The sequence below is a fragment of the Nanorana parkeri genome, unplaced genomic scaffold (assembly GCF_000935625.1).
Source record: "Nanorana parkeri isolate BGI_ZX_2015 unplaced genomic scaffold, ASM93562v1 scaffold13, whole genome shotgun sequence".
Lineage (NCBI taxonomy): Eukaryota > Metazoa > Chordata > Amphibia > Anura > Dicroglossidae > Nanorana > Nanorana parkeri.
In genome coordinates, this window is record NW_017306281.1 from 4,051,126 (window position 1) to 4,064,235 (window position 13,110).

Genomic DNA, 13,110 nt, shown 5'->3' on the forward strand with positions numbered 1-13,110 from the left:
AGCTCTGAGTCTGCTGATGTCACATCTAAGATGGCAGCACCCAGCAACAGTCTCAGGTCTGTTAAACATCATACTGTACACCCTGCTTACCATCTTGTCTTAAATTGTATTGTAATGTCTTCCTTATATTGTAAAGCGCTGCGCAAACTGTTGGTGCTATATAAATCCTGTATAATAATAATAAAATTATTACACTGAGATTAAATACAAGAAAAAAAATAGTTTAACTTCTAACCTTTGGCAAGACTGTTGCCTCTAGAGAAGCAAAGCCAGCTGTCAATCAGGCAGCGGGGTGGATACTGGCAATATTGTTGGGCTCTTTCCAACTGCAGTAGGCCACTATATGCTGATTTTGGGTCATAGGAGGACATTAGTAAATATACTCCTGTGACCCAAAAAAGAACTATAGCCAAAAAAAATGGTTTGGCCATAGTTCTCTTTGAATTAGAAGTGCAGTTATTGCTTAGCCTTCCTGCAAAGTCCCACAAATACCTGTTGAGTCCATCTAATGCTTCTTCTGAATTCGGAGTTGCTACTCTCATGTAGACTATGCCTGATTAGACTACAGTGGGATGAAAAAAATGTTGCAGTGGATCAGCATTGTCATTGCTATACACAAGCCAGTAGCTTGTTAATCAGCACCTGGCCACACCTAGTCCTGCATACTGCTTTCTGGATTGGCAGCACTGCCTCTGGTGCTGAAGCTGACTGAAAACCAAAGCCTCTATTGTGACCTTTGAGGATGAATTAATTTAGAGTACGTTCAGATACATAGGTCAGGGATGGCTTGTTTTAAGGACAGCAAATTGCTTAAGAATATGTAAATGTTTTAGTGTCCACAGTCTGGGCGCAGATGCATTTTAAAGTAAACCTATGCCAAGATCATACACACTACAGCAGGGGTGCCCACAATTTTTTGTGTGGAGATCTACTTTTCAAAAGACGAGCTACATGAGATCTATCAACGAAAAAATAACCTCCCTCGCTCTCTCTCCTGGCTGTCTCTCCTCGCTCTCCTGGCTGTCATTCCTCATTTTCTCTCCTGGCTGTCTCTCCTTGCTCTCTCCCATGGCTGTCTCCCCTCTCTCTCTTTCCTGGTTGTCGTTCCTTGCTCTCTCTCCCCTGGCTGTCTTTCCTCTCTCTCCTGTCTTGTCTCTCCTCGCTATCTCTCCTGGCTCACCTTGCTGTATTTTGCAAACAGTGCAGTCCAACAGGCTGTGTAAACTAATATTCTTTGATGTAATACATAGCACTTCAACCACCAGAATCCACCAGAAAGGTGTCAGGGAGCTTGGCTCAGCAGACTCAGGCTAATAGGTAATCATGTGTGCACAGCTAAATAAATATACCAAAACGGAATAAAGGGGCCGCCATTCACACCCTTCATGATCTACCAGCATCAGCTTTGAGAGCTACTGGTAGATCACGATCTACCTAATGGGCACACCTGCACTAGAGTATCCAGATATTCCGGGCAAGCAGGAAAAGCACTTTAAAACAAGCATTCATTTATCTCTGTGTCCAATGGCATTGTGGAGAAATTAACATAGGCAGAAAAATAATAGCTTCTTTTTTTTTCTATGACAGCAGATTTTGCGTAGGCTGCCCGCCCTTTAAAGTAACACTCAGAAAATGTTTTTAAGCTGTTATGAACCACTGAACCTTAGGCCTCATTCACACTGCTAAGTGCCGGCCCGTACAGATCCGCGCAGGGCTGTATCGGGCTGCTCCGGGGAAGGACAGGTGCTGCATGTGATTGTATGCAGCAGCCTGTTATTCTCTATGGGAGTACGCGGCCACCAGCGCTGCACATCCGTGCACAGACAGGATGAATCCTGACTGCGTCCGAGCACGGGCACCCGCACATATGTGCAGTTCGTGTGAGCGCACGGCGGCGTACTCCCATAGAGAAGAACAGGCCGATGCGTATAAATCACACGCAGCACCTGTCCTTCCCGCGAGCGTCCCAGTACGGCCGTGCACGGATGTGTACGGGCCAGCTCTTAGCAGGGTGAATGAGGCCTTACAGTCTTTGTTGTGCTCTTTGAGAACAGCATCTAGAGAGGTGAGTGAGGGCTTGGTTTAAAAGCTGTTTTGCTGCTTGTTAAATATATTTTAATGTCCACAGTCGGAGCATATGAAATGTACAATATACCTGGGCCTGTCTTTCAGGAGCCAACAGCGAGTATAATGGCAGCACAAAGAGCGGAAGGGAGGAGTCTGCTTTTTCATCTGGAAATATAAAAATGTAACACGTTAGAGGGATTTTACATTCATTGATCAAATGCTAACTGGCAAAATGCAAATATCTTCAGTGCTACATACAAATCTCCTTATTGCATGACAGATGTGAATATGTCTGTCACAGGAGAAAAACAGTTTGACATGGCTTTTAAAAATGATAGTGGCTTGGTTGGATTAAAGATTCTTTGGCTTATATAAGCGGGAACTGGTATACCGCAAGATGTGTAACCTCGTTCCAGGTCACTGAATTAGAAAGTAATGTTTGTTTCAGACCTTCACCAGATCCGCCATCTCCTAAATCCAGATCAGAATCTGATCCCTCCCCTTCTTCATCATCGTCTCCTCCAGCTTCTCGGTCTTCATCTCCTTCATCCAGTGGCAACGCTGAATAGTTGTCCAGGTTTATTTTAGGCAAAGTCTACACAAAGATAAAAGTGCACATTTTTATTTTCTATATATCCTTATAATCATAACCACCATTCCATGGAATTTCAGTTCTGGTAACAACAGTTTCAACTATAATACTTACTATGTTTTTTCTGTGTTTTGATTTCTTGTGACCTTTTATAGTTTCTAAAGAGTCCTCATCTTCTTCTATGGCTACAACAGAGAATTCAAAGATAGATGAACAGCAAGCAAATACATGTAACACATTTGCATTAGAACACTTGTCGGGTTTTATTGTCATCAGAGGCTCAGTTGGAGAGATTAGTTCATTTCCAGTCTGGTAAAAAGTTGTTCCTAGGACAGCAAGTGAAATCTTTCCAACAGCAATACAGACAGAAGCATCAGAATGCTCCGTCAGCTTTTATTGTTGTCCATTATCCTGTTATAGATTTCCTTGACTGCCTGTCTGGTAAAACGTTCCCAGAACAGAGAGTGATGGGAAATCTCTCTAACACAGCAACAGTAAAACCTGACAGGGGTTCTAACCCTTCCCTACTCTATCCCAAACTAGAAATATAACGTTTTGGAAATAGAAACACTTTAACCATGATATCAATCTATGCTGGGAAAAGATAACACAGCTACATTCCATATAGGACAGTAATGACAGAATAACGATCTTAGTGGTACCCTCGTCAAACTAGACACTAAGGAACAAGCAATGTTTCAAAAACACCTCCAAGAACAATGAATGACATCAATGCACAATTCTTTAGGAATCACTTTTGAGGGTAGTGATCCTGTCCTTACTATACATATGAAATGCGTTTACCTACAGTATGCTTTTTTCCTATTTGGTAAAGAAGTTGCGCGCAGGTGAGCAAATGCTTGGTTAGTGTTTGCCAGCATGACAAGCCTATGTATGTAGAGCGCGCACTGACATTCACATCATACTTTCGGAGAAAGTATATCATATTTACAGTTATGTTAGTATGTTTATACACCATGTAGGTTAGTATTCCTATCTGGTTTTTCCTGATGAGGCACAGCCTTGATCTTGGATTTTTCTTTACTTTGCTTGTGCCCTCAAAGATTGTCATCCTTGATTCTTGCTCTAACACAGACCAAGCTAGCAGCTCAAACTTCAAAAGGTTTTCATGAAGGGATGAGGAACATCAGGAGCTGAGCTGTTGTTGTGACATTACTAGTGAATGCCAGTTTTATTCTTACTCCTGGCATCCTAGACGTGGCGATATCTGCAGTGCATCTTGACGGGATTACATCTTCTATCTCCAGGAACACCCTTACATTAGGTGTCCCCATCAGTGTTCCCCTTACATTAGTTGCTCCCATAAGAATCCCTCCTTGCGTTAGTTGTCACCATCAGGGTGCCCCCTTACATTGGTTACCAATCTAAGGAGGTACTCTGATGGGGTCAACTAATCAAGGAGGCAGACTGATGGGGACAACTAGTGTAAGTGGGCACTGTGATAGGGAAAACTAATGATCAGTTGTTCCCATCAGACAGCACCCTAACATTAATTCTCCCCATCAGTGCATACCTTCCCATAGCAGGAAGAGGAAGGTAGCTGGAGAGGGCTGCAGGTTTGGACAGGAGAAGCTACTCTTCCATCCTCCTGTGATGTCATTGGTTGTTAGGACACCAGCAACCAATAACTGAAGAGGGCATGTGATGTCATTGGTTGTTAGGACACCAGCGGCCCTTGCAACCAGAGACTATATGGGTTTTGGTTGTCTGGCTGTCAGTTTTGGTGGCAGGTGCATCTACGGTCAGTCAACCAGCCATGAACCAGCACAAGTGCGCAATTGTGGTCCGGACAGAACCGTCACTCCGGACCGAAGTCTGCAATTTAGTGACCCCTAAATTGCACTGTTTAGAATGTTTTCTAACCATTTGATGTGTTTTAACAACATTGATGCTAAGTCATGACACATTTCTTATTGTGTCCTACCTACTGTGAAAATGCAGACCACACCTGGCACAAATATTGTTGTTTGAAATCATGGACTTATCAAGCATGTTATTTGCATAGAGTGCTAAAATAATCCTCACATGACATTTGTCCACAGGCACTGTATCAATAAGTGTTTACTAATCCATTCACATGCTTAAGGTATCCATACACGGCACAAATTGAATGCGATTCCTGCTGCATTGGCTTAAATTCGAGATTTGGGTGGCTGTCAGTACCACCTGACTCAACAAACGTCAATTAAACAATTCAAAGGAGCTGGGTAGAAAATTGTCAGCAGAACAATGACTATATCCAATCAGACACTGTTCCCGTATTCAGACAGCTAAAAGTGCAGGTTGTCTAAATAGCTGGCAGGCGAGATCGCTCCATCCTCACTGTTCTGTGTGGATGGAGGAATCTATTCGATTTTCTTTTTAGGCCATCCTGCAGGCTGAGTGACAGAAATCTATGCTTCTTTGACTGGGCTCATAAACAATTTCAGAAGGGTTTGGTCTTTTCTTATTAAAAGCTGGCCATACAACAGTACAATTTCATTTGAAAATGTTTATTTTTTTTTAGGACGTTTGTTCAATTTCCTAATAGTTAATAGGGTGGAATCAATGATCGTTGGAAACCTCAGTGATTAAAAAAAAATGGAAGCAGGATGGATTTTTCTCAAACAAACTTCTAACAGTAGTGCTGCAATAATAAATCGATTAGTTAGCCGATTATTAAGTTCAATTAATCGGTTAAAAAAAAAGGCTTCAGTGATGGGACTACTAGTTTGTATTGAGATTGTAGTCCATCAACCCCGGCCGTGAGAACAGATTCTCCTACGGTGACCACGTATATTTTCATACACAGTACTAACATTGCTCACGGGGTTCAAACATCAACGCTGCACGCACAGCATGACAAGAGGCGCTCCGATTGGATGAGGCACGCCATTAGCGGCTTGGCGTCTGCGACCCAGTGAAGCCGCCCCGGACTCAGGTAGGGTGGAGCAACGTGGCCGCTGTGCATGTGCGGTACCTGGAAGCCCTCCGGGGAGGAGAAGTGTCGTGCGGCGCAGCGCGGAGGAGAAATGTCGTGCGGCGGGGAAATGACGTGGCGAGCTGCAAGAAGGCAAACTAATCGATGATGGAAAACGACTTAGTTGATTCATTGTTGCAGCTCTAACAGTGAACGTGGTGCATTTCACAATCGAAAGTTAGAACCAAACTGAATTTCAAACGGCTTTCTACAAGTCCCTGATGGCATTATAAAATGTTTTGACGAGATTTTATGTATGAACGTTTGTAACGATTCTTTTTGTGACGTGAACTTATACTGAAAATATAATTAAATATAAAAACTTTTTGCAATACATGTGTGGGCTGACCCCATGCACAGAATCTCTCTCTCTGCCAAGTGTTTATCTAGTTCTGTCCTGTTTCATATTATCATGTTTAAGTAAAAAGGAAATACACATATAAAAAAATAATAATTTTGCTGTTGTATGAATCTCACAATTTGCTTGATTTCTTCCACTATACGGAAACCTTTTTCTCAGCTGCCTACAAAGGGAATGCACCTCTGCTTGTCCTGTGAGGAAGACCAAGATGCCTCCTGAAAAAAAGCACATAATTTTACATTAGAAGCGTTTGAAGTTGGCATCATATATAACTACTTCTAATGCCACATTAGTACTAGTACGAATTTGCTAGAAATATTACTAATTGTGCCCCTTACTATATAATGAACATTCTCCTACAATCTACAAGTCTCTACCTGGAGGAAGCATCCTGTGAATCTTGCAGATCTTTCTAAAACACTCCCCAGTATAATCATCCAATGGGGTACGCTTATTGAAGTGGACAGTGACTGGGAACTGCCTGGCATCCACCTGAAATGTATAAAATAAAACATGTATATAATAAACAGCTTACATACCATGCTCCAGACTCTAAATGCATGTTCTTTTACAGGCAGAATTTACTTTTGTCTGGGGTCTGCAAAGCACATCATTTTACTTTTTACCTTTGCCATAGCAAATAGACTACATGTATCTATTTGTGGGAAAAAAAATTATATATTTATATTTAAAGGAGAACTATGAAGTGAGTGCTTTTCACTCACCTCATAGTTCTAGCCGACCTGAGACAATAAGACTGTCACAGGTCGGCTCAGTAGATCGGGAGGTGAGCGAACATATACTGGCGTTCGCTCACCTCTCGATCCTGTCACGGCTCTCTGCCGTGACAGGGGAGGGGCTGTCACTCACGCAGCTGGGTGGATCTCGACATCGATGTCGGGGATCAGCTCCGGCGTCTCAGTATACCGCGAGCTGTAGCTTAGGGTAACGGGAGGACGCTAGGTTGTGTCCTCCCGTTACCCTAAGGAGAACTATGGGGAAAAGCCCTGACCCCATAGTTCTCCTTTAACAATGTATTAATACAGAACTAATCTCCAAAAGCAGTAATGCAGCAGAAGTATACTTGAGTTTTGTAATGCTGATAAGAATGACAGGATGCTAATTCTCATTGCGTTTCTATAATGGGACTTTCACCCACTACACTAAACATAATTCTGTACAGACTTGCTTTCATGTTGGACATTACTAGAGCTGGTGGCAATTAAACATGACCTGTTGCACACAAATTACATACCCTGTGCTACCATTATTCCTGAGAAAATGTTAAGTATGCAGTAAATCCCTGCATGACTGCATAGTGCAGGAGGGGACTAGAAACTACTAATAGGATTTAGCGGATTAAGGAGGAACAACGTTAAATATGCAACAAAAAGCTAATTGGAATCTAGCAATTCCCGCTTATTATGCGAGTAAGCATAACTTTGTACTATTAGTTAGAATCATATTGAAGTGTAGCTGGCTAAAGCTGGCCACACACACCTTACGATTTATCTGCAGACTTTCTGTGGTCAGATGGAAAAGGTGCAACAGATTCCTCCATCTACGCTAAACTGTGTGGATGGAGTAATCTCCACCTGGGCCAATCTGTTGCACTTTTTCCATCTGACCACAGAAAATCTGCAGATATTTGTAAGGTGTATGGGCACCTTAAGGGTGACCATACATAAGCAGATATCTCCTGTGAATGAGAGAAGGGAAGATATCTGACCATTCATGAATGAGGTGGAACCCGCTGCAATTTTATCTGAAGAACAGCTTAGCATGCAACAATGTACATGAACACATTTCCAAGAAAAGATAGGGCCAACATGCATGGCTATGCCAAAAAGGCGAAAAATCTCCCTGCACCTCTGCCCTGGGGGATTGTAACCATGCTCAGTATTGGATTTATTGCTTGTAATTATCAGTCTATGGCCATCCAAACTGTTCAGTATGTGACATAAGAGCAAATTGTATGCCTGTAATGCAAACATACATTTTTGTATGTATTGATATTTGGATAAAACTAAATCAGTCTAGTCGTGTTTATTTTTGGGTTACATTTTAGTGTTATTTATGAAGTAGATCTACAAAATTGATAAGAGCTCATAGCCATTACCACTTAAAAGGGAAATTATAATGTATTTCTTTTTTACTATGTGTATACAATCTTTGTTTTTACACACACTTAGTACAAGAGAAAATATTTCCAGTGCAATGAGGGTTATCCAAAGAGACAGTATAACAAAGCAGCTTGCCTTCAGGCTTGGTTTTTCTGTCTGACTGAACCCATGAACAATGCCATACTGATAAGGTAGACATCTCTGCCACAAATCATTCATTGTGTACAGATTTCAGAAAGAGAGAATTAGCTTTGTAAACAGGTACATAATGTCAAAGGGGCAAAGGAGAGCCCATAAAACATGTTAGAAGCAGCTGATAAGCTAGCTAAAAATGTAATGGCTCATATTTACCAAATGTAAAAAATAGATCTGACCATTAAAAAAATGCACACACACACACTATGGGAAGGCAAGACTAGGACAAGTACAATATGAACGTGTGCAGATACACACAATAAAACATTTTTTTAATAAATATTGTCCCTTTATGATGGGCAGCACCCAAAGCACATGTGAAACATATTACCACCAACAGAAGAGGACATGTTACTTACAGGCAACACTGAGTTTGAAGCATGTATGCTATACCCATAAATGTGTAAAGTTCAGCTATGTAAATGAACAGAGGAATATCTCACTCACTTTAATTACTGGAGGAGGCACAGGGAAAAGCCTCTTGTTTTCAGTGAAATCCTCAATACGCAGGGTAGCGGACATAATCACCAATTTTAAAGGACACCCTTTCTGTAATAAAGTTGCAATAAGAAAACGATTGTTGCCACTAAACAGACATTTCAGGTAACAAAGAACATTTATTGCTATATATAGGAAACATTGTAGTCATCAGACAGCTCACTAAATTGAAATTAATGTGACTCTAAACTCAGGAGGAGAAATCTTAAAAATACATTTCAAGTACCTTAACCATTAACAAAACTGTATTTTGTGTATCACGCAGCTGTAGATCCTCAAATCATCTCTGAATTGGTGCTGACACTGTCCTTCCTTCTGGAGGGGGGGCTACTTTTATTCTCCATGGTCCCCGTGTGTGCTGTAAAGTAGTCACCAATCCAAGCTCTCTCTCCTGTGATGAACTACAATCTCATGTTTAGATTACAAATTTGTATTGATATTGTAGTCCATCACAGGAGCGAGCTTGGAGCGGTGACTACTTTACAACACACAGAGGGACCATGGGGAACAAAAGTAGCCACCCTCCAGAAGGAAGGACAGTGTCAGCACAAATTCAGAGATAATTTGAGGATCTACAGCCGAGTGATAACAAAAATGTATATCTGATTTGTGTAATAGTTAGGGTAGTTGAATGCATTTTTAAGGTTTAAAGTGACAATAATGTAATGTGTGCCTTACTGTAATCCATGGTTGTTTCCCTTCTCTTTGCTCCTCTTCCTTTTAAATCTGTATCTGTTCTCATGCTCTGCAGAACTTCTGTTTTGCAGCAGACTGCCTTGTCTCAGGAATGGATAAACGGTGTCTGTGTATACGTTTGTATAGGCTTGTAACCTGAGCCAGCACTACAGGAAGAGGTCCTGAGCTGCAAAGGGACGTTCTCCCCAAGCATGAGAAGACATGAGGATTTAAAAGGAAGAGTAGCAAAGAGAAGGGAAACAACCATGGATTACAGTAAGGCACACATTACAGTATTGGTTTATGTAAAAAAATCTGAGGGTTTAATGTCACTTTAAGTTCTACATTTAGTGTCACTTTAAAGTGCATGTAAACAAAACTTTAAATATGTTGCAGCTGGCAAGTCCTTAAATGTGGTGCCGGTATTAGTTTTCTGTTTTCCAGGCTGCATTTCCCCCCTCTACTTTTCATCTGGTGATCCTGTCAGTCTTCCTGTCTTAGGGTGACAACACTCACTCACTGTACTGTATCTAAGTAGAAGTAGCCTTGTCATTCAAGGACAAGAAGTGTACTAGAACTACAGAACACTCTCCTCTATTTGTGTAGTCCCAACATACTTCCTGATAACAATGCGATAACACCGCAAAGTGCACAGGACAGCACTGGATTTCTGGTAGGGGGCATTTGCACTCATGGGACAGCTATGACAAAAAAAAAAAAATGTATGATAAAAATAGTAAGAAAACACCATTTTTAAAATAATCAAGGCAGGAATATTATAGCAATATTAGAAAGCAAGATATAAGAAAAGTTACCTTTGTGCGGAGAGGAACAATGCGTGATAAGAGGCCAATTAAAATATCGGTGTACACGCTCCTCTCGTGAGCTTCATCAATTATTATGACTTTGTACTTGCTTAACAAGAAATCCTGAAACAAAATAAAAACGATGTCTTACATATTAGCATTCTGGATGGATGATTATAAAATAAAAGTATTTAAGAATGACCACCTCAATTTATACAATTGCATATTTTTGGTTAACAGGAATTCCAGTCACAAGTATTATTTAGTATATTCATATACTGAACCAAGGGACGCGTGCAGCAGAAATCTGGAGTGAGGCACTGCTTACTTTAACGCTAGTAGAACTTGGAGAAGATGGATTGATCATCAATCCTACTGTCTGATCAACTGCCAAAAGCTGAGCTAACCAAGACATTAAGGATGAACATATCATCTGCAGGGCAGGCACACTCAGTTGGTCAACTGGAAGAAGGGTCCTAGAAATCCAGCTGCTATAGTGGAACATCTCTTTGTTCTACTCTACTCCATGTAAGCTGTGCTGTCAGAAGGCTATAGAGTAGCAAAAAACTAAAACGGGTTTTAGACTGGAAATGGTCTTTGAGGAGCCAAAAAATAGGGCTCCAAAATGTAGGAACCATCATCATTTTTCTGGAAGGTGCATTGCCTATGGACTCCTATGGTTCACCTAGTCCAGATAGAATATATATTTCTAACAGCAGGTACGGATATAATCACCTTTTGAATTTCTTTCAGCAGGACACCGTCTGTCATAAACTTTATTTTGGTCTCAGAAGAGACATTCCCTTCATATCGGATTTGATAAGAGACCACACTTAAAAGAAAATAAAAGTAGAAAATGCTGTTAATATATGTGTAAAATGCATTTGCAAAGATTTTCAAAAGTGCCAGAGTTTTGTTGTGACAATACAAACAAAGCTAAAAGCCGCATATTTAATGCAACCATGCATAAAGGCTATGAAAAGAGGGAAGGTGAAGATGTGATTCAATTTCAAAAAGGTAAACTATAGGTGCCCATACACCTTACAATTATCTGCGATCCCATTTTCATCCAATAATCTGCCAATTGATGGGAAGTGCACAACCGCAATTACTGTACAACTGGCAGATTTCTGTCCTTCAAGCAGGCTAGGATCTTTTCGTCTAGTTGGAAGAAAATCGACGGATAGTGACGTTTTTGTACAACAAAATTCTCAAGCTGAAAACTGCACAAGTTCAAACGAAAACCGGTTCTTTCGATCGACAAAAATCGGCCAGTTAGTGGTGCTGACGAACGTTAATTGCGAACTACATTGATCTGCGCAATATGGGCTGTTTGAACGAAAATGGAACGAGAGTGAGATGTCCAGACATCATCTACGCATTCATTAACCTCTTGTCGTCCGCCCGTTAAGAAAAAACGGACGGACGGCAGACTCGCATGAGCGGGTTGCAGTCGCCAGACGGCATTTTCTTCCTGCTCACTCGCGCGCGCACGGGCAGGAAAGACCCGCTCGTTACTACAGCCGTTAACGGCTGTTTCACATACAACCGATCAGCGGCTCTATAGCCGCCGATCGGTTGTATGGCGTGAATTTCGGAGCGCCCCCCCCAATCGCGAGTGCCGCCATCTCCCCCCTCCTGACCCCTCACCTTTAATCCCGGGATCCGCTAGCCCATCTGCGGCCCGGGACCGGCTCGGGAGGGCGTCAGGAGGAGGAGGGAGGGAGATCAGCTCCTTGCTGTTCTCCCTCTGTAGTGTGAATGCAGAAGTGATGTGCATTACATCACTTCCGCATTCACCTGTCAGTCATCTGGCTCCTACTGCCAGAGAGAAGAAGCTGATGAAGCAAATCTGTGCTTCATCAGCTTCTTTTGGGGTCTCCAGGTGACATTAGGGGTCTAGAGACCCCTAATGTCTCCATAAAGAGGACTTGTCAGTGTACCTGTGCTCTTATATAGGGGGATCGTATCCCCCTATGTAATAGCAATAACAATAAGTGTAAAAAAAATAATGTTAAAAAAAAATAAAAGTCACAAATAAAAAAAGTAAACCCCCCCCCAATGTTTAAGTCCCCCCCCTTCGTTTACGCACATATAAAACGTAAATATGCGTCGCATGCGCCAGCACGCGAAAATGACAATTGCGCTACACATGTTACAAACTGAAGTGAATGTCGGAGAGAGAGCAATCATTTTAGGGCCATCAATCGCTGATAACACTAAACTGATGAGCGGTAAAAGCTTTTAATGCGTCGCCTATGTCCAATTTTGGGTAATGTAGTTTTTTTGAGGTTTCGTGCGCATGCGCAATTTTAAGGCTTGACATGTTTGGTGTCTCTTGTGACCCCGTCTTTTATATTTTACCAAAAAATTTGGTAATAATAAATGTTTTAGAATTTAATATAGGGGGAACTGTTTTTTAAAAAAAAAAAAAATCTGTAGTTTTTCCTTAATATATTAAAAAATAAAAAAACCAGTGGTGATTAAATACCACCAAAATAAAGCTCTTTGTGTCCCCAAAAAAGGGTATAAAATTCATTTCAGTACAGCGCTGCATGACGGAATAAATGTCAGTGAAAGTACTGCAGCGCTGAATACTGAAAAATGGCCTGGATGGGAAGGGGGTTTAACACCGCGGATGTCAACTGGTTAAACACTGTTTAAAAAAAGAAAACCGGTTTCATTGAATGACAGTGGCATTAAGGCACAACTAGACTCAAATGACCACTAAATTCTTAATTTGCATTGTGGCAATTTACAATACAATCACAGATGATGTTTGATCTATCATTACAAACAGGTGGGTCAATCCA

General features: G+C 41.4%; 1 protein-coding gene across 1 annotated transcript in view; it reads right to left on the minus strand.

The window, feature by feature from the left end:
• The window catches only part of DHX37 (DEAH-box helicase 37), a 48,053-nt gene that overhangs the window by 20,695 nt on the left and 14,248 nt on the right, over positions 1–13,110 (minus strand). The window contains exons 8-15 of the mRNA XM_018557283.1: positions 11,033–11,129; positions 10,307–10,420; positions 8,766–8,867; positions 6,378–6,492; positions 6,117–6,215; positions 2,774–2,844; positions 2,518–2,662; positions 2,156–2,232 (exon numbers count right to left, since the gene is read on the minus strand). Coding sequence (XP_018412785.1) covers positions 2,156–2,232; positions 2,518–2,662; positions 2,774–2,844; positions 6,117–6,215; positions 6,378–6,492; positions 8,766–8,867; positions 10,307–10,420; positions 11,033–11,129 — 820 coding nt within the window. The remainder of the gene's footprint in view (positions 1–2,155; positions 2,233–2,517; positions 2,663–2,773; positions 2,845–6,116; positions 6,216–6,377; positions 6,493–8,765; positions 8,868–10,306; positions 10,421–11,032; positions 11,130–13,110) is intronic.